Source organism: Marmota flaviventris, chromosome 9 (assembly GCF_047511675.1).
Source record: "Marmota flaviventris isolate mMarFla1 chromosome 9, mMarFla1.hap1, whole genome shotgun sequence".
Taxonomy (NCBI): Eukaryota; Metazoa; Chordata; class Mammalia; order Rodentia; family Sciuridae; genus Marmota; species Marmota flaviventris.
In genome coordinates, this window is record NC_092506.1 from 350,659 (window position 1) to 373,585 (window position 22,927).

The window sequence follows — 22,927 nt, forward strand, 5'->3', positions numbered from 1 at the left end:
GATGACCCAAGCAAGAGGCTTAGATGCTTTAGACAAATAACAACTGTGTAAAGAAAGACAAGACAAATTCATCTCTGGACTAGGGTGGTACATTCTAGGTGTGTGGCCAAGTGCTGTATGTGGCTAGTGAAAGAGTACTCCCCGAGTTTTATTCAGGTTCTAGTTTAATTCATTCAGGTTCCCTGCAGCCCAAACACCAATCTCAAGACACTCTTTATGGCATGCTGCCTGCAAGGAAGTGGCCCTTTTGGAGGTTAAAGTCCTCGTAAGACTTCAGCCCAAATAACCAACAGCCCATTCTATTTTTGTTGTTTTTTGTACCGGAATCTAACACAGGGCACTTTACCACTGAGCCACATCCCAGCCCTTTTTATGGTGAGACAATGTCTCACTAAGCGGCCGAGGGCCCAAGTTGCTGAGGCTGGCATCAAACTTGCCCTCTTCCTGCATCTCAATCCTCCTACCTCAGCCTCCCAGGTGTCTGGGACTACAGGCTGGAGCCACCAGACCACTATCTCCTAATACCTTGTTTGAGCAAACGCCTTCCTTCTTCAAGGTGACAGGCCCACACTACTCACAAGCTAAGAAATGATCCTGCCAGTCCCCTGGGTCACAGGCAAGGAGCAGTAGTAGCCCAGGGTGCTACCTCCTGAGTTTCAGTTCCTGCAGGGGTCTGGACTGCAAGACGCCTGCCCACGCATGGGCTGTCACAGGACAGCAGACCTGGGTTGTCTTCTGCTGCAGGGCCTTTGCCCTGAAGGAACCACAAGTTTCTCCCTAAAATATTGGGGAGAAGCCTCTGCTGAGCTGAGAGGCCTCTGCAGGACAGCGACTCGCTCATCCAAGGCCACACTGAACCAAACTGGGACCCGCAGGCCCAGGGAATGCGGAACAAGGCCACCACCTTAGCCTTTCCCGCCCCTGGCGAGGCTTCTAGCTCCTCTGTCCTTCCCCTCACTGTCTTTATTCAGGACACAGATCCAGCCACCGTTCTGGGAGTGGGTGACTCTGCTGCTCTCCCGAAGGGCACTTTTATCAAGGGGGTTCGACCCCACCCAAAAAGGAAGAAAACGGGGTTCCCTCCCCCGGGCCGCCCCGCCGGCCCCCCTCTGTTCCGCCTCCCGCGGCTCCCTCCCTCCAGCTCCCTTTAGCCCCTCCCCAGCTTCCCGAACCCACCCCCCAGCCTTCCCCGAGCAGGCGTCACTTCAGGGAAGCGGGTCGCCCGAGGCGGAGGTGCGGAACCGGAACGCGGCCAGCGCGCCCGCCACTACCCACGCCCCCTCGGCTCCGCACCGCCCGCCCCCTGTCCAGTCGGCACCGCCCAGCCCGCCCCGTCCACACCGACCGCCCCCTGCCCCATGGGTCCCCCCTCCCGCGCCCCCTCGGCTCCGCCTGCCCCCGGCCCCGCCCCGCACCGCCCGCCCCGTCCGCACCGCCCGCCCCCTGTCCAGTCGGCACCGCCCTGCCCGCCCCGTCCACACCGCCCGCCCCCTGCCCATGGGTCCCCCCTCCCGCGCCCCCTCGGCTCCGCCTGCCCCCGGCACCGCCCAGCCCGCCCCGTCCGCACCGCCCGCCCCCTGTCCAGTCGGCACCGCCCTGCCCGCCCCGTCCACACCGCCCGCCCCCTGCCCCATGGGTCCCCCCTCCCGCGCCCCCTCGGCTCCGCCTGCCCCCGGCACCGCCCAGCCCGCCCGGTCCACACCGCCCGCCCCCTGTCCCGTCGGCCCCCCCTCCCGCGCCCCCTCGGCTCCGCCTGCCCCCGGCCCCGCCCCGCCCGGCCCGTCCGCACTGCCCGCCCCCACCCCGTCGGCACCCCCCCTCCCGCCTGGCCACCCCACTCCGCCCGGCCACGCCTGCTCCCGCACGTGCACCGCCCACTCCTGTCCGCTGGGCGCGACCCCTCCTTTCCCCGCTCCTGCGCCGCCCCCGCCCTTCAATCCACGTGCGGTCCGGTCCCCACCACCCTTTCCTGCGGCCTGGGTGCACCTGGGCACTCCGGGCTCACCAGCCCCTCCGGATACTGCGCGGCCTTCGAGGATGTCGATCCTGATCCCGGGGCGCCAGGCGTGGACCCTTCGGGCTCAAGCGGGCCTGCGGCGCCACCTAGCGGCCCTTGGGCAAAATGCTACCGTGGCGCCGGAGGGGCTTCAGCAGCCAGAGCCGAGGTGCGAGAACCCACAGGACCCTGGGGCGCAGCACCCACTTCACCACGGTGTCAGCTCGAATCTCTGTGCGTCCGTGGGCCGACCAGAGTCGCAATTTAGTTGGGAAAGTCGCTGGGCCTACGTCAACCTGCCATTATTCACCCAAAGCTGAGATGGGCGGGGGGGGGCGGGGGGTCTACCCTGCTGGCCTAGCGTCAGGGAGCTGGGTGCAGAGGGGCATTTTGGACAGCTGTCCCTGAGCCCACCCACCCCCAGGAATAGACACTCGCCTTCCCAAGAGTTTACTCAGGAAGAAAAAGGCAAGTCCCATCCTGGTGGAGCTCACAGGGCAGCAGAGACAACAGTGAGCGGTGATTTCCCAGCTCGGAGGGCCAGGACGGAGAAGGCCTGTGGTGGTGGGGAGAAGGGGGCCTAGTGACCTCCAGGGAAGTGTTGGGTGAGAGCCAAAAGGAAAAGACCCCAAGGAAGACCCAGGAGAGCAGTCAAGGCTAGAGGAGACAGCAGTGGAAAGGCCCTGGGACAGGGCGGGGCCATTGCAGGGAAGTGGTTGGAGGGTACAAGCGGACAGGGACCATGGGGGCTAAGGGTACTGGCCTCCGGACAGTGGCCTGGCCTGAATATGCGGACTTGGCAGTGGATGAATGTATCTGTCTTCCCGTGCTGAGGGCCACCCAGCTAGAAATACCTGCAACTTCCTAGAGAGAGTGTGCCAGTTACTACTTCCACTCCTCTACAGGAGATGGCCAGACGCAGACCACAGCGCCAGGTCCCGCCCTGTGGGCCCATATGGAGGTCATGCACACCGTGGGTGGTGTCACAGATGAGGATCGCATTGCAGGGACTCTGGCTTCTTCTCTGAAGGGCCTGAGTGATATTAACTCAAACGTAGCCAGAAGGACCCTGACTCAGCCAGGGGAGGCCCAGGATATCTGCTGTCCATCATGATACCCAGCACAATGCCCACCTGGGGCTGGGCTGTCCCACCGACCTGTTGGGTGGGGTCCTGACCTGTGTTCCTCCAGGGAGCACACCTCACACACAACACTGTTGTCCTGGGGAGCCAACAACAGACACCAATAATCACAGGTGATGGTGGCCAACATACAGCCCCCAACTCCAGTGAGCGGGTGAAGGCCCAGCCACCCCGCAGGCAAGCCCCAGACTGGAGGGAGCACAGCTGCAGAGAGTACGGCCTTCAGCTTTCCTAGCCCCTCAATCAACGTTTGTAGCCTGGATCTCCATGCAGGAGATCTTGGGCATCACTCAAAAAACATGTCCCAAGAAAGTTGAAAATACTTGGAACTAAATGAAAACGAAAACCCAACTTGCCAAAATTCATGGGATGTAGTGAAAGCTGAGTGTGGAGGGAGATCTACAGCATCTACTGGTGCCAAAGAGCAAAACCTACAACCCTTTACCTGGACCTCCGCCCGGGACCAAGAGAGTAGCACAATATACACCTAAAGTAAGTGGAAGGAAAGGAAGAACACTGGATTGAGCTGAATTCGGAAAAAACGAGAACAGTAAATTAACAGGGGAAAAAATGAAACCCAAAGCTGTTCTTTGAAAAAATATTCAAAAAATTGTGAATCTCTAGCCAGGCTTCTCACAAGTAAGAAGAGAAAATGAAAATTACTACAGTGGGAAGTAAAAGGCCGTCAGTGCTCACCCCAGGGACTGAGTACTGGGCACAATTCCATGCCTGCAAATGCGATAACTTACACATCTATCGAATTCACACAAAGAGAAATGGGTAAACTGAACAGACCTTATCTACTAAATACACTGAAACAAAGATTAGTGATCTCCCAAACAAGAAAACAGCCAGGTCCAATAGTTTCACTGATGATTTTCTTTTATTTTCCTTTTGTATTGTGTTGTGATGGAACCTAGTCCTTCACTGGAATTCTACCAAACATTTAAGAGAGAAAATTTAGCAGTTATCTTTCATTTCTTCCAGAAAGTAGTGGAAGGGGGCACTTCCCAAATTGTTCTCCTAAAACCAAGAACAGACAAAGCCACAAGAAGCATGGAAAGCCACAGGCCAACATCCCTCCTCAGCACCCAGTTTCAGTGAAGCAAATCTGATGGAACTGTGTGTAAACGAATTCGACACCCCAACCAGGAGGGGCTCGTTCCAGGTGTGAGGTCATTCGGCCTTTGAAACCTGCTAACGTAGACCATCTCTTCCACAGCCAAGGAAGAGAAACATGAGCTTACAAGTTGGGGCAATACTTGGCAAAATCCAACACCCACTCATGACTGAAACAAAGACTAGGAACACCCCAAAATGCTCGCTGACATCAGACTCAACAAAGAGAGATGGGAAGCCCCTAAGGTCCAGAGAGGCGAGGGCACCCTCTCACCACTTACTCGCCGTTACACCCTGCACGTGCAAAGACATTCATCTCCTCACCGCCCTGGAAGCTGCAAGTCCTGGGTCAGGGGCCTGCATGGCCAGGTCTTGGTGAGCAAACTTCTGGCCGGCAGGTGGCCTCTGCTTCGCTGTCCTAATAGCCTGGCCTTCCCCCAGTGCGTGTGGGGAGGGCGCTGAGCTCCCTTGCCAGGGCACAGACCCGTCAGGGCAGGCCCCACCCCCATGGCCTCACCTCAGCTAATGACTCCCCACTGCCGTGGCACTGAGGGTGAGGACTCCAACCTACAAACTGGGGTGGGGAAGCAGATGTTGTGTTGCCCTGGGCCGTCTCCATTCTGAACAAGTGCCCCTCAGATGAGGGCAAGGACCTAGTCACAGGGCCAGAATGTCACTGTACATCTTCCTCCCAGCCCTCCTGGAAGGCCCCAAGCACCACTCACAGGGAGCCGTGAACAGAGAAGGGGAAGTACAGATGCAGACAGTGGCTGACCCTGGAGACCTGAATTGTTGGACAGGGCCTGCCAGTTGGACAGGGGCTTGTGGTGGTCAGGTAGACTATGGGGCTTTAGCTCTGGCCCGCCTCTCAGTGTCTATGGCCCCTGAGCCCATCCTGTGGCTATTCCCATTTCAGAACAGAGAGAGCGCGGACAGTGCTGTAGCAGATCCACATGGCCCCTGGTGCCCCGCCAGCACCCTGAGAGGTGGAGGCTTGTTCTCCAGCCCAGTTAGAAACGCCAAGGAACCCTAACTGCAACCTGTTGCCCTGACTCCCAGGCACACCAGCCCAGCATTTCATTTGGCTCACAGGGATCCGTCACCTGTCCCTTCCACAGCACACATCATCTTCTATGGTGGTGACATCATGTTGTTTGGATCTGATGGGTAAAGAGCAGCAACCACCCTTGACACTTTAGTAGGACATATATGTGGTGAAGAGTGGGAGGTAAATTCCACAACAGCCTGGGATCTCCCACCTCCAGAATCCGGGCCCAGCAGGCAGTGTGCCTCAACAGTCCTTCCCGGATGGAAGCAGGTGGCTGCACCCAGGCCTCTGGGTGTTGAAGACCAGCAGGAGCCGGTCTGGCCCTTGTCTGGGACGGAGTTTTACCTGCCTCACTTGGAAATGCTGCTGCAACCCCATAACTTAGTAACCCAAAGCAAGAGAAGGTTCTGGGTCAGGATCAGGCGTGGCACAGGCCCACCCATGTCCAAGAAGCCTTGGCCTCCCTTCAGGTGAGTCACCGACAGACTCAACAGGCATGGCCCGGCTGGAAGGTGATGACTCTGCCAGACCCTGAGGCTGAACACCCATCCTGGGCCACCATCATAAGAGCCTAGCCACCAAGCCACAGGGCTAGTATGAGAGGCAGCACCCCACAGTGATCAGCTCAGGCAGGTCCTGGAGCCCCAGGTGAGGGACTGGAGGATGTGGGTCATGAACAAGCACTCCTATCACAGTGCTACAGCCCTCTGAAGCCATGCACACCAACGGCTTCACGGGCAGCCAGAGAAAACTCATCCTGAGGGCTGGGGCTGGGGCTCTGTAGAGCACTTGCCTAGCATGTGTGAGGCTCTGGGTTTGATCCTCAGCACCACATAAAGATAAATAAAATAAAAAATAATAAAATAAATAAATAAAATACAAATAGAAATTTTATATAAATAAAATTAAAAAGGTATTGTGTCCATCTACAACTAAAAGAAGAAAAAGAAAACTCATCCTGAGCACAGACAGTTCTGCATGGCATCCACCCAGAAGTGGATGGCTGCAGCAGGACAGCCCCACTGTGTGGGGGAGGGTGAGGATAGGTAGAGCCCAAATCTCTGGAGAGGGCAGGACAGTGTACAGTGTGCCTGGTTGTGCCTTCTGCCTGGAAGGGAGACAGGGAGAGGCATAGATCTCTGCTGGCTGATAGGCAGGACTGACCTCGGCATGGTATATAAAATCAGTGACAAGGCCTGGGGCCCCCAGTCTGGTACACACAGAAACATCCCTGAATGTGCAGAGTGCAAAGCATGTGCGTGACCAAAGAGCCACTTCAGAAGGGATCTTGATAACTGGGGGGTAGAGAGGGGGCAGGATGGTCTCCTTCCCAGGGCCACCTCCTTAGTCAAGGTTGGGCAGTAGGAATGGAGGCCAGGGGTGGCCTCGCTACCTGCACTCGCTGGGCACCTGGGCTGATGGCAGAGATGCCCAGGCCCCTCCTGCACCCTGCAAGTCTCAGGCAGGCATTTGAGCCAAGGATGCACCTTCCTGCCTGCTTCACTTCTGCCAAAACTACCATGGAGGGACATACAGAGTGCTCACCCACACCACGGCGCTCCATACAGCAGTCTGTCTCCAGGCTCGTGGCCGCTCGGGTTCCCACAGAATGGTGGACCCCCTCTGCAGGTTTACTGCAGACCCCAGCTGAGTGGCAATCCATTCATTTCCTCACTGCCCTGGGGTGGCAGGTGCCCCTTGGCAGTGTCCAATCCAGGGCTTCCCCCAGGCAGGATTCTTGGGTCTGGGTCCGGGTCCAGGTATCATGGAGTAGAAATGGCAATGTCTTCTCAACTGTCATTATCCCTTGAGATTTGCTGATGACATTTTTGCTTCCTGTCCCTGTGACTTTTGGATTCTGCTGATCTGGAGGCCTTAGGTATCCAAGGGACCAACTCATCCTGGTTTTTCCAGGACTTTTCTGGGTTTAAGTGAAAGTTCCAGTCCTGGAAATCCCTGCAGTCCTGGGCAAGACCTGGCCACCTGGCTATCACACCTGAGGTTTGACAGAGGGTCCCTCTACTGGCCAGGGTGCTTGGTCCAATGGAGGGGAACCCCAGACTTTATCCCAGATGGGATAAGGAGGTACATGGAAGGCAGGAGGTTCCTCAAGGATGTGTCTTGGCACGCCTTCTTCCCACAGGAAGGGACTACAGGCAAAACTGCTAACAGCAAAGGCCCTGCAGCAATGAGGGCTTGGGTCACCCCACAAGCAGAGAGCCAGATGCTTGCTGCAGGCGAGGGAGCGCCCTGCCCCTTACCCCTGTGAGCTGTGTGCACTTGTACTGACCAGCTCTTTTTCTTCCTCTTCCCCTCTTCATTCCCCTATCACCTAACAAAAATATTAACACTGGTTAACATTGTATCTCCATGTATGAGCTGTTTGACTCTCAAACACCCTCTAGAAGTGCCACTCAACCTGAATATCTGAATATCAAAGGTAAGTAGAAACCCGGGCTCAGCCCCCTCTGGAGAGGCAGCCTGTTGGTTGAGAGAGTTGTGTATTAAGCAGAGGCATGAATGTGCTGCTGTTGTTATTTGGAAGTTGAATGTGGTTTTCAACAGCCATGTGCATGCATGCTGATTTTTCAGGAGGGGCTGCTGCAGGTGGTTCTTATGAAAAGCTACTTAGGCTGGGCCCCTTCCCTCTGTGGTCGGGGCTGGACAGACCATTAATCTCCAAAAGGCTGTCCCAGCCAGATGTGATGGCAGGTGGAACAAGTGTGCTGGGCCAGAGTCCCACCTTGTTCTCCCAGTGCTCTGCCCCTGGCCCTTCATCCCACCCGCTAGTTTCCAGATATACAGAGTAAATTCCCTGGCTGGGGTCCTTCAAAGGCAATGGGGTTCCAAAAAATTCTCTTTCAGCACCCACTTTCCAATGTTTGCTTTCTAAAGATTCCATTAGTGGCCCTCAAAGAGTGACCATGCTAGCTGGAGTAAGCCCTCTCCACTCTATGCCATCTGTCTGTTGCTGCCTAGAAAAACTTAAATTCCATGAAAGGAGGGACCCCCTCAGACACAGTGGCACACACCGGTAATCGTGACTCGGGAGGCTACAGTAGGAGGATGACAGCCTCAGCAACTTGGCAGGACCCTCAGCAACTTAGCAAGATCCTGTCTCAAAATAAAAAATTAAAAGGGCTGGGCACGGTGGCACACAACCTATAATCCCAGCAGCTCAGGAGGCTGAGGCAGGAGGATCGTGAGTTCAAAACCAGCCTCAGCAAAAAGCAAGGCACTAATCAACTCAGTGAGACCTTGTCTCTAAATAAAATACAAAAAAAATGTTGGGGATATGGCTCAGTGGTAGAGCATCTCCAGGTTTAATCCCCAGTATGAAGAAGGAGGAGAAGATAGAATGTTAGGAAGAAGGAACCTTATCTGCCTTGTTCACTACTGTGCCCTTATGGTATCTGGTTCCTAAAAAAACTAGGTAATCTCTCTTGGCTGAATTTTATATCAGGAAAAAAACATTAAGTGTATTCAGGGCAACATGTGAAATGTAAGAAGAGTGACATATAGAACACTGTAATTAAAATAATATTTAAAATACAATTTGATATGCAGACAACATGAACGTGAAAAGTAGACAATTGACAGGAAGGAAAGGTTTTGAAAAGATACAACTTGCAAGACAGAGGACAAAAATGACACAAACAGCAGACGGTAACCAACTTGAATTTTGAGGGATGGTGGGGCAGTGTTAGAACAAGAAGGCAACCTCTTGAACCTCTTCTTCCCAGCCCTGGGTGGGATCATGTCTCCGGCTGGGAATGGGAACAACAAGAAGGGGATAAGCAAGACGAACAGAGCACCATCCACACGGGGGTCCTCCCCGCAAAGTTCCCAAGTCAGAATGAGGGCTGAGCTAAGCAACCCTCCTGCAGGTAAGACCTCAGCATCCTCAACCCACCCTCAAGAGAGGTCAGCCCCTTGGCCCATCCCCTGTGCCAGTAGGCCTCTAACTGCCTCCCTCTGCTGCCCCCAAACACCAGCTGCCAGGCAGGGCCCTTGCCCTCCAGGGGGAGGCCGGTGCTTTGGGGACCCTTCACGGCCTGACCTGCACCAAGCACCGCAGACAGCCCCACTCCTCATCCCTCCACCCCACGTGTCCTCCAGTTCCTCACTTCCCCCTCTCTTCTCCATTTTATCTGCGCCCCATTCTTTCTGGTCTCACTGTGTCCAGGTTTTCCCCAAACTCCCAGACCAGGCTTCCGCACCTCCGGCCGCCAGGCACCTTGGCCAGGCTCCCGGAGTTCCCCAGCCCTGCGCTGTCCTCGTCGCCCCAAGCCCCTAGTATCCTGCGCCGTACCAAACGGACCCTGCGTCCCTCGACCCCCGCACGTCCCGGTCTCGTCCCCGCGCGCGCGGGTCGGCGCAGCCCAGGTGGATGCGCGCGTCGCGTGGATGGAGACGGCGGCACACCCTAGCGCGCCGCCCCGCCTCCGCGTGCTGCGGATTGGCTCCCCGCGGGCTGGCCAGGGCCGATTGGCTTGGGCCGCGCGGCTGCCGGGCCCGTTTCACGGTGGGTAGCACCGCAGCGTGGATGCTGCTCGGTCCCGCCGCCGCCCCGGAGGAGAGTGGAGCGGGAGCGGCCGGGCGGGGCCGGCGGGAGCGCCTCGAGGAGCCGCTCCCGCCGCCCACCCCGGGCCCGCGGCCAGGGCAGCCTGGGGGTCGCGGCTGCACCGGGTGGCCGCGGGCGGCGGACAAAGGGCCATGCGGGGCCGCGGACGCTGAGCGCGGCCGGGCGGGCCGGGGGATGCGGCGCGGGGCTGGCGGGACCGGGGGGCCACAGCGACGCTCCTGAGCTCGGCGGCCGCGATGCCGTGGTTCCCGGTGAAGAAGATCCGCAAGCAGATGAAGCTGCTGCTGCTGCTGCTGCTGCTCACCTGCGCCGCGTGGCTCACGTACGTGCACCTGAGCCTGGCGCGCCAGGGCCGCGCGCTGCGCCAGCGGCTGGGCTACGGGCGAGGTACGCGGGGCGCGTGGGGACCGGGGAGGCGAGGGACGGATTGGCGTCGGCCCCGGCCTCCAGCGGGCGGCGAGTCTGGCTGGGCCCAAGCGCCTGGAGACCCTGCTCGCCCGCTCCTCCCAGCTGGGGGATCTTGGGGGAGGGGGCACGGTTTGGCCTGGCGGGACGCCCGATGACGTCAGCCATGACGCGCTCGACCCTCTTGGGGTTCGTCCCAGACCTGGGCGGAACCTAGGATCTGGCTGGATCCCGCAGCGATGGGGTTAAAGGTGGGATCTTGGCAAGTTCTCCACCCCAGCCCAAGAGGCCTATCGGGCCAGACCTCCACCACTTGCCTACTTAGCAGGACCTCAGTTTCTCCATCTGCTAGGGGGACACCCAGAGATCCTGACCCGAGGGCAGAGCCGCGGGAGTGACCCCTGCGTTTGGAATGCTTCTGGAAGGGTGCCCTGGGTACACCTGTGCACGATGGAGCTGAGGCTGGTGCTGCCTGGAGCACACCCCCATATCCTGGTGCTCACACACCAAGTGGGGCAGTAGAACCCACAAAGCAGTTCAGGTCGTGGCCAAGGAAGGGCCTCTGAGATGGTGACCTTTGACACACACTCGGTGGAGAAGAGCTGAGCTGGTGGGGAGAGAGACAGAAAGAGAGTGCCCCCAGGTCGGGGAGAGTGAAGAGGCCAGAGTAGAAACCCCACCAGGGCAGGACCAACCCCAACCAGGTTGACCTGGACCCTTGTCAGAGATGTGGGGGCAGGGAAACAAGTGTCTTTCCTCCCAGAGACTAGAACACTGGCTCCACAGACCCAGGGCTGGGGGCTGTTCTCACCCCCAAGAGGGTCTGTGGATTGTCCCAACCCATGTATCTCACAGCTGAAACAGCTCAAGAGACCCCCACCCCAGCGCTGTCCCTTCCCTAAAAGAAGCCCCATCCCATCCCCAGCAGTCAGCAGATATGCAGGGCTCAGAGCTGACCCAGCAATACAATACACCATCCCCTGTCGACTGCCTCTGTGGTTTCTCAGCAGCCACAGGCTCCCCCAGTCTGACTTCCTGAGCGACTGAGGAGTCTGAACCCAACCAGGAGGGGGCAGGGGCATAGGAACCCCACTGCTGAAGATCTGATCTCTGTTCTCACTTGGGCCAGCCGGGAAGCTGGTTCAGTTGGCCCTGGCTGCTCCTGAGTTGGTCCTGGAAGACCAAAGCTGCCCGTGGCGCTGCCAGGAGCAACCTAGGCTGCGTGGGCAGGCACCAGCCCTGCACACTTGGCTCTGGGCTGAGGCCCATCCCCTGTCCGGCCACCTGGGCTCCCAAGCCAGGGCCTGTTAGATGTGGAGCAGTGGACATGGTTGAGGCTTTTCTGGCTGTCCAGTCAGTGAGGCAGCATGCAGGTGGTGCCCAGCAAGTGTTAGTTCAGAGGCCTGTCTGGATATTCACTGTGTTAGGGCTCAGCCTCTGCAGGACAGTGGTGGCAGCCCGAGCTGGGACTTCACACAGAAGGTTCCCAATGCCATGGATGCCTGGACTTAGCTCGGCAGGCTCTGGGCATCTGGGCCAAGCTGTGGGGATGGGTCTGGGAGTTTCTCAGTTGCTCATCTCCCAGCTGGTCAGGGAGGGATGAGCTGGGAAAGGACCTGGAATGAGGAGCAGGTGAGCAGGCACTGCAGGAGTCTCCACAGGGAGGAAAGCAGGACATCTCGTCTCCCCCAGAGAAACAGCCCAGTCCAGTTTGTCTCAGTCGTGCCCATAGGGGATTCTAGCTCCTGAGGTCTGGATGAAGGTGACAGGCATGGATGTTGAAGCCCAGGGTTGGCTCTGAAGCAGAGGGGTCTCCTAGCTTCATTGGTGGTTCCTCAGTGGGGCAGAAACGGGGTATAATGAAGCTTCTCCCTTCAGAGACAGATCCCAAAGCATGGGACCCTCCCTCCCAGGATGCAGTGGGATGCTGAGGTTCACAGCTTAGGAAGGACGTCCCAGAAGTGGAGCAGATTCAGAGGTCTGCCCCAGGCCTGGGAAAGGACAGACTGGAAAGGGTTGCCCTGAGGGACAGTCTCCCTCCAGGACCACCTTGGCACCAGGTCCTCTGGCAGATAGGACAGCGTGACCATCTCGTCTCTGCCCAGGCCAGTTCCAGGGCTCCTATGCCGTGGGCCAGATGTGGCTTGGCCCAGGACCGCAGTGCAGGCTTTCCTGACCACGAGACCCTGCAGCGACCCTTAGCTCTCTGTTCTGGAGTGAGGGAGACGGTTCAGCACAGGGTAGAAGTGCCAGGCCACCCTCAGGTCCTCCCAAGGCAGGACCGCTGGGCGAGCACAGCCAGGTGGGTGTGGGTGTGCAAGCACAAGCAGATACACACCGCCGGCGCTCTCTCACCCCAGCCAGGTGGCGTGCTTCTGCCAGGCTGTCCACCTAGGTAAGATGTAGATGTAGAAGGCCTCAGGGCTCAGGTGAGAGCAGCTGCCGGGTGAGAGGTGGGGCCTCTGCTGAGCAAGCAGGCGCAGGGAGCATCTTCCTGGAGGAGAGACACCACAGCTTCCTGCCCTGCTCTGGCCAGGTGGGATAGGTCCCTGCCCCCAGCTGACCCCATCTGCTCTGGCCGTGTGGTCTCTGGCCTTATGAGAGCCTGGGCCCCAGATGTGCTTCACCTTCCACCCACAGATGGTGAAAAGCTCACCGGTGTGACAGATGGCCGGGGTGTCCGGGCTATGCCATCCACGCAGAGGGCAGAGGACTCCAGTGAGAGTCGTGAGGAGGAGCAGACAGTGAGTGGGGACTAGGGGGGAACCCCCAGGCGGGTGGCCACATGTGTGGACTGGCAGGCCTGGCCACAGTCTGTCCCAGAGCTCCAGCATCCTGGCCTGGTGGCCCGTGTCTGGGTGGACACAGTGGTGTGCGTGTGTACGGGCCTGTCGTGTGGGTGGCCACGTCTGCCTAGGCAGATGTGAGGCGAGAGTGTCCAGGCCCCAGTGGGGCTGGAGGTTACACAGCTGGGTGAACACGGGACTTAATGAAGCTGTCCCACCGCGTGTGGCCCTTTGAGCTCTGAGCTGCCACCCTTCCTCTCATACAGCCTGACGGCCGGGACCCAAACACGCTGCTTCCCGTTGGGGTGGGGAGGCCGCCTCCACTGAACCTCACCCGTCAGGCACCCCCCTGGCGGGAGGAGGTGAGCTCTGCCCCCCTCACCCCTGCATCCCTCTGTGCGGGTCTGGGAGGCTGGGGGAGGGGGCCTTGCTAACTCCCCTTCTCCCCAGTACAAGGGGCAGGTGAACCTGCACGTGTTTGAGGACTGGTGTGGGGGTGCCGTGGGCCACCTGAGGAGGAACCTACATTTTCCGCTCTTCCCTCACGTGAGTGCCCCAGAGAGGGAGGCCAGGCGGGCCTGCCAAGCCGGGTGGTCAGTGGCCTTCCACATGAGTGGTCACTACCCCCTCAGACTCGCACCACTGTGAAGAAGTTGGCCGTGTCCCCTAAATGGAAGAACTATGGACTCCGGATTTTCGGCTTCATCCACCCAGCCAGAGATGGTGCGTGGGTCGGGTGTGCTGGGGGAGGGGTGTCACGAGGGCCTCCACTGAGCCCCTGTCCTGTGGACTAGGAGACGTCCAGTTCTCTGTGGCTTCTGACGACAACTCTGAGCTCTGGCTGAGCGTGGATGAGACCCCCGCAGCCGCCCAGCTTGTGGCCTTCGTGGGCAAGGTACTCCCTGCCCCTACCCCAGGTCTCTTCCTTCCCGTGGTGCCCCTCTATCCACACCCTATTTGTCCCTCTTTGGAATGGGGACTGGATGGGTCTGGACCTCAAAGACAGCATGAACCCCCATAACCCTTCTGTGTCACCCCCAGACTGGCTCTGAGTGGACGGCGCCTGGAGAATTCACCAAGTTCAGCTCCCAGGTGTCGAAGCCCAGGCGGTGAGTGAGGGTGTGTATGCACACAAGTGTTGGCGTGTGTGGAGGCTGGTGATTTCCGCCTGTGTACCCTTGCACGCTCACACCAGCAGCAACCTGGTCCTGAGGGCCAGCCAGGGGGCATGGGAGCAGTCTGACCTTCTCTCGCTCTCCAGCTGTTAGGGTGCCTGGGCGTGGGGGAAAACCAGCCCTGCCTCCTCCTGTCCACAGGCTCATGGCCTCCCGGAGGTACTACTTTGAACTGCTTCACAAGCAGGATGACCGGGGATCTGACCACGTGGAAGTGGGGGTGAGTGTGGCCTGCCGGGGCAAGACGCTTCCAGAGACCCCAGCTGCCCTCCCTCCCCTTCCACTCCCTGCCGGACTGCAACGTGTCCCCAGGCAGAGGGGTTTCCAGGAGACCAGGAGGGTCTGAGGCGCCCACTGGGGAACAGGGGGCTTCTCTGAAGGGTGACCCTTTACCAGGGAGGCAATGGAGGGGACCACATATAGGGTAAGAGGTGCAGAGTGTAGACTCCATACAGGAGAATGGAGCCCGCATCTTCCAGCATCTTGGGAGACCCCAGGGGGTCTGGTGGCCAGGTCAGGGGTTGGGTGGAGCTACAGTGTTAGGCTGGACAGCTCAGCCTATCCTCGGAGACAGGCAATGGGATTTGCGTTCAGGAAGAATCCTCAAGCCGCTGATGGGTGATTTGGGGGGGTTGGGAGATAAACCAGGAAGAGGGAGGGAGGACCTTAGGTTGAAGGTAGGGAGGGGGTTCACAATAAGGGAGAGGCCTGGAGTCCTCCCTGCTGGGGTGGGGGACCACCACCAGGGTGGAGTAGGGGTTCTCAACCCCAGCCCCATGGACTTACATGTGTCTGGCATGTGTAGTGAGTGTCCTTGGCAGGCTGGAGAGAGTTTGGAGTGACCCTGGGAAGACTGAGGGGGTCCAGGATCAGCCCCTGGGAACCTCAGTCGGAAGAGCAAGACAGGGGTCACCTCTGCAAAGGAGAGCAGAAAGAACAGCCCTGGGGTGGGGCACTGGGAGGGCACTCTAGCAGGAGATGCCGGGCCTGGCCCTTGGACAGCTGGCAGTGACCTCCAGAGGGCAGTAGTACAAACCCAGGCAGCAGCTGGGATCTGGAGCCACATCCAGCAGGCCAGGAAGATCCAGGGTGGGTCTGGGTCTGCCCCGGGGGACCCGCAGCCTTTTGCACCTCCTGCCAGTTAGCCCTGCTCCAGAAGGTAGGACGCCCCTCACATACTCCCTCCCAAGAACTTCCTGTATTCTTTGAGGGATCGCTTCCGCTCCCCCAGCCCCAAGCCAGGGAAGACCCTTCCTCTTCTCCCTGAACCCAGTCTTCCCTGTCTCTAACCCCAGTGGCGAGCTTTCCTGCCTGGCCTGAAGTTCGAGGTCATCGGCTCTGCTCACATTTCCCTATACACAGGTACGGGGCTAGATACCTCGTCACGGGAGGGGGCAGCTTCTGATGGACCAGCTCTGGGTTTGGGTGGGGACAGGCTAGGAGGATCCCCTTCACCTCCTTCTGCCAGCAGATGAGTCCACCCTGAAGATGGACCACGTGGCCCACGTTCCCCAGTCTCCAGCCAGCCACACAGGAGGTCGCCTGCCACAGGAGGAGCCCAGTGCCGACATGCTACGGCCGGACCCACGGGACACCTTCTTCCTCAGTGAGACGGGACCCACAAGGGGTGAGGGCGGGGGCCAGGCCAGGCTCCAGTTTGACCGCCCCTCCCACAGCCCCTCGGATGGAGCCTTCGAGCCTGGAGAATGTACTGGAGCCCTGCACCTATGCCCCTACCTACGTCCTCAAGGACTTTCCGATCGCCAGATATCAGGGACTGCAGTTCGTAAGTGCACCTGACAAGGCTTCGGGAGACCGGCCTCCAGCCCTCCCGGAGACCACCCTGACCTCAGCCCCGCCCCCAGGTGTACCTCTCCTTCGTCTACCCCAACGACTACACGCGCCTCACTCACATGGAGACCGACAACAAGTGCTTCTACCGGGAGTCGCCACTATACCTGGAAAGGTGGGTGGGCAGTCCTTCTGGAAGTGAGGCGGGGCCTTGGCCGGGCAGGTATCTGATGCCCTGCCCTACCGGCCCCAGGTTTGGGTTCTATAAATACATGAAGATGGACAAGGAAGAGGGGGAGGAAGGTGAAGAGGACGAGGTGCAGCGCCGTGCCTTCCTCTTCCTCAACCCTGACGGTGAGTGCTGCACCCCAGCATCCCAGCACCCCCGGCCTGCCCGCCTGGGCGTGGCCAGCTGACCTGCTTCCCTGCAGACTTCCTGGCGGAGGAGGAAGAGGGAGAGTTGCTGGACAGTCTGGAGCCCACTGAAGTGTCCCTGCCACAGGGCAGCCACAGGTCTCCCACCCCAGCCACGCCCACGGAGACTGCTGTCACCCCTGTCCCACCGACACCACCCAGCCCCCTGGACCAGCACACCCCCAGACACTCCCGGGGCCTGAGCTGGGCTGCCCAGGCCGGCCGCCCCCTGCCCCTCTTCTTGGGTCGAGCTCCACCCCCACGTGCCGCAGAGAAGCCGCCCTCTAGGGTGTATGTGACAAGGGTACGACCAAGACAGCGGGCCTCCCCAAGGGCGCCTCGCAGCCCTCTTTGGCCTCCCTTCCCTGGTGTCTTCCTGCGCCCCAGGCCCCTGCCCAGAGTGCAGCTGCAAGTTCCCCCACACTCACCACGGTGGGGCCGGAGGACCGGAGGCTCCCATGCCGCAGAGCTGAGGCCCCCAACCCGGGCGCAGGCCACCCAGGGGGATCGGGAGGGCCAGGCACTTGTGCCGGGACTGGCAGCGCTCTCGGTGGACTCGAACTCATCAGCCGAAGCGCAGCCGGTGACCTCCTTCCTGAGCTTGTCCCAGGTATCCAGGCCGCAGCTGCCTGGGGAGGGCGAGGAGGAGGAGGAAGGGGAGGATGAGGGGGCCCTGGGAGACGAGGCCTCAGAGGACAGTGAGGAGGAGGCCACTAGGGCTCTGGGCCGCTGGCGAGAGGACGCCATCGACTGGCAGCGCACCTTCAGCGTGGGTGCCGTGGACTTCGAGCTGCTGCGCTCAGACTGGAACGACCTTCGCTGCAACGTGTCGGGGAACCTGCAGCTGCCCGAGGCTGAGGCTGTGGACGTGGTAGCCCAGTACATGGAGCGGCTCAATGCCCGCCACAGTGGGTACGAGGTGCCGGGGAGAGGAAATGCTGGTCTCGCACATTCCCCGGAGCTCAGCAGTGTGCTAGTCTGGAAAGATGCACTCCACCCTGAGCTTTTGGGTCCTAGGGATTGAACCCAGGGGCGTGTAACCACTGAACCACATTCCCAGCCCTTTTTATTTTATATTTTGAGACAAGGTCTTGCTAAGTTGCTGAGGCTGGCTTTGAACTTGCCATCCTCCTGCCTCAGTCTCTGGGCTCACAGCATATGCCACCTAGCCCTGATGCACTCCACCCTAGGGAAGCCCTAGGGGGCTCCTCTCCCCTTGGTCCTAACTACTCGGGGCCCTTGTCCAGGTTCAGGGCCTCCCTGGAGCCTACCAAGAGCTGGCTGCATAAAGCTTTACCTGTAAATCCCACATCTGTCACTGTGGACCTGAACTCAAGGATGAATCCAAGTTTCAGGGGTTAATGGTCAGTCTCAGCCAGACACTGAAAAAGGAGCCAGACAGACACCAAGGGTCAAGCTCAAGACCCCTAGACCCCTCCTCCCCTATACAATGCTACAGAGTCTTTCCCAGGGGTCCAGTCTTGACTCTAAGAGAGGGTGCAGGGTTCCTGCCCTACTGCCTGCCACAGGCCCAGGCATCCAACTCACCTTCACCCTGCCACGGCCCTGTTTCTTCCTCTGGGGAGTTTCCTGAAGGCCATGATGTGTGGTAGCCACGAGGAGATAGCAGATCTGCATTGAATAGGCAGGTGGGCCAAGGATGGCTGGGGACAGGAGGCCATGCAGAAGATAGAGACCTGGAAGGTTCCGAGCAGGGCCAGAGTTGGGTCCCGGGTTGTATACAGATGTGCTGCTGCCTGGGGGAAGGGTGGGGATCCTGACAGGCCCCGTCTAGGGCAGTGATGGACCCTGCGGTGACTCCAGGTGGCTCAGAGGGCAAGTCTGCCTTCCTCTAGGCTTCCTGAGAGCACCTCCTTGTCCCATGAGTATGAGAGGTCGGGGCTGTGACTCCACCCTTGCCCACTTGGGTGTGAAGGTGCAGGTTACCACACAGAGGATCCAGAGCATTTGGGGCAAAAGACTCCTGACTGGGACAGAGTGGTAAAGGGGCAGGAGTCCAAGGGGAAATCTAGGCCCCCCAGGTCAGGCGGGTGGCTCCCGAGGAAGGGAGTGCTGGCCCCCAAGGGAAGGTGGGAGCCCTGTCTGAGAGCAGCAGCATCCAGACAGGGTACCCCCCAGAGAATGGAGGGCACCTGGAGGAGGGGTCAGCGCTGGGCAGGGGGAGCCCCCGAGTGTGGGCTGCCCTGCCCTGGGGCAGGAAAACACAGGTCAACCTACCTCCTTCCTGGGAACTCCAGGGCAGGGTTGGGGTGTGACGTGCCCCTGAAGTCCCCATCCTTAGTGGCAGCGTCTTGGAGCGCCCGGCCCTGGGCTAACCCCAGCCGCCTCGTAGGCGCTTTGCGCTTCTTCGCATAGTGAATGTGGAGAAGCGCCGGGACTCGGCGCGGGGCAGCCGCTTCCTTCTGGAGCTGGAGTTGCAGGAGCGCGGGGGTGGCCGCCTGCGCCTCTCGGAGTACGTCTTTCTGCGACTGCCAGCAGCCCGCGCAGGAGACGCGGACGGGGAGAGTCCCGAGCCCCCTCCGGCTGCCTCTGCGCGACCTGACGGCCGCCCGGAGCTCTGCCGACCGCTGCGCCTGGCCTGGCGCCAGGACGTCATGGTGCACTTCATTGTGCCAGGTCCGGGTGCGGTGGGTGCGCATGGGCAGGTGGGGCCACCAAGGCCGCCGGAGGCCTCGGGACAGAATGGGGGTGCTGATGCCAGGACAGGGTGTGGGGTGGCTGGGAGGAGGTTCTGCGGAGCCCTGGGTCCAGGGCAGTAGACTCAGTGGTGCCCACTCCTACAGTGAAGAACCAGGCCCGATGGGTGGCGCAGTTTCTAGCAGACATGACCGCACTGCATGCGCGCACTGGTGACTCACACTTCAGCGTGGTCCTGGTGGACTTTGAGAGCGACGATATGGACGTGGAGAGCGCCCTGCGTGTGGCACGGCTGCCCCGGTAATGGCATCCTCAACCACCACCACCTGGGGGTGGCACATCTTTTCTCCTTGGGAGGTGTGTTTTCCTGCCCAGGCCACCTCTAGGATTGGTGCCTGTGACTTCCCCTCCCACAGGTACCAGTACCTGAGACGCACTGGAAACTTTGAGCGCTCTGCTGGGCTGCAAGCCGGAGTGGACGCAGTGGAGGTGCGGGCCAGACAGGTTTGGGGCCACGAGATGGGGCGGCCCGGGGAGGAGTCCATCTGTGGGAGGAGAGTGCGGGGCTCAGCACTCCTAACCTCCAGGACCCCAGCAGCATCGTTTTCCTCTGTGACCTGCACATCCATTTCCCACCCAACATTCTGGATGGCATCCGCAAGCACTGCGTGGAGGGCTCGCTGGCGTTCGCACCTGTGGTCATGCGCCTGGGCTGCGGGAGCTCCCCTCGAAACCCACATGGTAATGCCCTGGATGCCCCCGTGATGCCAGGGTAAAGTCCAGGAGCCTGGGGACCTCTCCCAACCTCCACCACAGGCCTGGGACCCCACTGGGGCCCCCAGTTTTGTGCCAGACCCATGAGCACCTCCCCAGTGCCCTCATCATGCACCGTGCCCAACACCAGAGGGTGGTCCCCGAGAGCCACAGAGTGATGGGACCCTGCACCAGACCCCTCCTGAGGTCTCCCACTTACCCTCTGGGAAGGAACCTGGCAGGACCAGCCTTAAGAAGGGCCTCCCCTCAGGTTACTGGGAGGTGAATGGCTTTGGCCTCTTTGGGATCTACAAATCAGACTTTGACCGCGTGGGAGGAATGAACACCGAGGAGTTCCGGGACCAGTGGGGGGGCGAGGACTGGGAGCTCCTGGACAGGTGACTGCCCCCCACACACTGAAGAGAGTCCCATCCTCAATGGGAGGGTGGAATCACGGGGCCCATGTGCTAAGAAGACCCTGCCCTCCTCCCCCATCTTCCCAGGATCTTATAGGCCCAGGGGACTCACCCCAGTCCCTGGAACCCCTTCCCACCCTCAGGGTCTTGCAAACAGGGCAGTCCTGACACCCAGCTTCTGGGCGAGGTTGCTGACACTCCTCCACCCACCCCAGGGTCCTGCAGGCAGGGCTGGAGGTGGAGCGGCTTCGACTGCGCAACTTCTACCACCACTACCACTCCAAGCGGGGCATGTGGGGCACACGCAGCCGGAAGGGCTCCCACACGGAGCGGTCTTGAGGATGAGGCAGCCCCCAAGGGGTCCTGTGGCAGCAGCTGAGGGCTGTGCTCTGAGCCCTGTCCCAGGCACAGCCACCAACCTTGCCTGCCCCTCTGCACCCACCAGGGCTCCCTATGGCCCTCGCCTGAGAGGCAGACTTCACAGCTGGTCGGGGCGGGCCACGGTGATCCCCACAGTCCACAATGATTTCTGTGAAATTTTCTGTAGCGATGACATTGTTTTCAAGATTTCCAAGAGTTCTGTCTGTCCCAGTTTTTATTCAGAAAGAAATGAAATATTTTTTTTAGTTCCGACTTGTCCTCTGTGGCTTGTGCTCTAGGGAGGCACTGCCTGCCCCTGTGCCCCTCACTTGACCCCTCCTGCCCTGCCCTGGCCTTCAGCATGGGTCCCAGGAGTTCATTTCTTCCCCGACACCCCCTTGTGCAGTCTTTGGTCACAAGAACAGACGGTGGGGGGCCTTCCCACACATGCCAAGAGGGGGCTCTCACTGTCCCCTCTGCTTTAAAAGCAGAACATGGGGCTGGTGCTTCTGCATCTTCCCAAGGTGGGGGCCTGGATCCGTGAGCACTCTGGGTGGCCAGGAATAGGAAACCCGGTTCATGTTGGGGTAGGGCCCAGTGGTAGAGGACACAAAGTCCCCACTTCATTCCCAGCACTGGGGCGGGGGGCGGGGGGGCAACTCAACCTGCTTACATCATGGAGCCGGGGAGGGGTGGTGGTTTGACATTTGCTCCTGCTGGGAGAACGCTGAGGGTATATTGACCAGAGCCTGGACAGTGCCACTGAGGGCCACTCTTTCCTCTCTGTCCTCGGTGTCTCAGCTTCATCTCAGCCTGGGTCCAGGCCCAGGAGCCAAGCAGGTGCTGTGCCCACAGCTGGGGAGCAAATCAGCACAAAGGTTTAAAATGACAGATTCATCGCCCAGTTCCGAGAGCGGAAGTCCCAAGGCCATGGCCCAACAGGGCTGCTTTCTCTGGAGACCTGGCCTGGCCCTTCCTCGCCTTCTCCCATTGGACTTCTCAGTCATGCTCCTTCAGCTTCAAAGCCAGCAGCTGTGAGGCTTGCTCAAGTTCCTGTGCTCCCCCAGACTCCTTGCCCCTCCAAGAACCCTGTGATTACACGGGGGCCACCCAGGGTCCCCCCCAGGCAACTCAGAGTCCCTGCCCTCTCCACATCCTTCATGCAGTCACATCTGCAAAGCTCCTTTGGTTGGCCGTGAAGTTAGGAATGAGGGTTCCTCTGGGGCCACTGTTCTGTCTGCCTCCTTGCTCACGCTGGGTGGGAAGGAGGCCGGTTGGTGGTGTGTAGCCCTCCCTCGGGATCCACGCGGGTCAGCCCCGGGTGGTCTCAGTACACAGGGCAGCCAGAAAGGCGAAGCTGGAAGGACAGAGGTGCCTGTTCAGCCCTGAGATCCCAAGGATAGCACTGCTGGAAGGAGCAGCCCTGGGGCAGCTGGCCACTGCCCAGCCCGCAGATACTGGCAGACACCAAGTTTCCTGTGACTCGCTGCCGACAAATGAGGACCCATAGGACAGAGACTGGCCAGCCACAGATTCAGTTGGAACCCCAGAGGCCTGTACTATCCTCTGCTCTCAAAGAGGTAGTTCAGACAAGTTGTCCCCAAAGATATTTCATCATGAGAAAAGCAGCACTGGACTTAAGATCACAAGCTACCAAGCACGGTGGGATGCGGAGAGAAAGGTGGGGCACACTGAGGAACCGTTGGCGGCAGAGAAAATCTTGAGGCAAAATCCCACGTGATGTGGACTCCAAAAACACCACAGACTGTTAATTCATTTGATCATTGAGCGTCCCCTTGTGTCAGGCCCTGTCCCTAAAGGACAGTCACCCCAGTACAGGTCGGGAGGCACATCAGACACACTGTCTGCGCTGGTGGCAAGTGCTGCAGAGAAACAGCCAGAGGGGACATGAACACTGGAGCAGGGGACTTGCCGGAGGTCCAGCTCTAACAGGGTGGACAGGAAAAGCTGGAGCCCAGCAGGAGGGCGCAGAGGGGCACCGCCAGCTGGAGGGGACTGGAAATGAGGGATGAAGACAATAGAAATGAAAGTCACCTACGACACTCGGGAAGGAGAGGAAAACAAAACTTGCACAGACATAAAGTCCACTCTAGCAATTTCTAAGAATAGCTGTTGTTGGGAACCTGGTGAGGGCACAGGAGAAAGCACACAGAAGGAAATGACGTACAGCAGATGAGAGGCCTGGGGCTGGGGCTCAGAGGTGGAGCGCTCGCCTCGCACGCATGAGGCACTGGGTTGGATCCTCAGCTCCACATAAA

At 59.6% G+C, this 22,927-nt stretch overlaps 1 protein-coding gene across 2 annotated transcripts; it reads left to right on the forward strand.

Moving 5' to 3' along the window:
• Positions 1-10,117: 10,117 nt before the first annotated feature.
• B4galnt4 (beta-1,4-N-acetyl-galactosaminyltransferase 4) lies at positions 10,118-20,919 on the forward strand. Of its 2 annotated transcripts, none has more exons than XM_027953654.3 (20): positions 10,118-10,277; positions 12,936-13,039; positions 13,348-13,443; positions 13,532-13,627; positions 13,714-13,804; positions 13,876-13,976; positions 14,123-14,190; positions 14,398-14,476; positions 15,552-15,618; positions 15,725-15,862; positions 15,933-16,042; positions 16,122-16,222; positions 16,301-16,401; positions 16,479-17,373; positions 18,815-19,098; positions 19,266-19,419; positions 19,536-19,608; positions 19,707-19,860; positions 20,144-20,270; positions 20,504-20,919. In XM_027953654.3, exons 1-20 carry the CDS (start codon positions 10,127-10,129, stop codon positions 20,625-20,627), a joined length of 3,114 nt encoding a protein of 1,037 aa, XP_027809455.3. In that variant the 5' UTR covers positions 10,118-10,126; the 3' UTR covers positions 20,628-20,919. The 2 variants fall into 2 exon arrangements, with proteins under 2 accessions (XP_027809455.3, XP_027809456.3); XM_027953655.3 differs by having other exon boundaries at positions 15,728-15,862.
• The last annotated feature ends 2,008 nt before the right edge of the window (positions 20,920-22,927 follow it).

Excerpts from the sequence above, each read along its gene's own strand:
- B4galnt4 (XM_027953654.3), top strand. The coding sequence starts at position 10,127 with ATGCCGTGGTTCCCGGTGAAGAAGATCCGCAAGCAGATGAAGCTGCTG. Across the intron at positions 13,040-13,347 it reads GTCGTGAGGAGGAGCAGACA|CCTGACGGCCGGGACCCAAA; the intron begins GTGAGTGGGGAC and ends CCTCTCATACAG. Across the intron at positions 20,271-20,503 it reads GACTGGGAGCTCCTGGACAG|GGTCCTGCAGGCAGGGCTGG; the intron begins GTGACTGCCCCC and ends CACCCACCCCAG.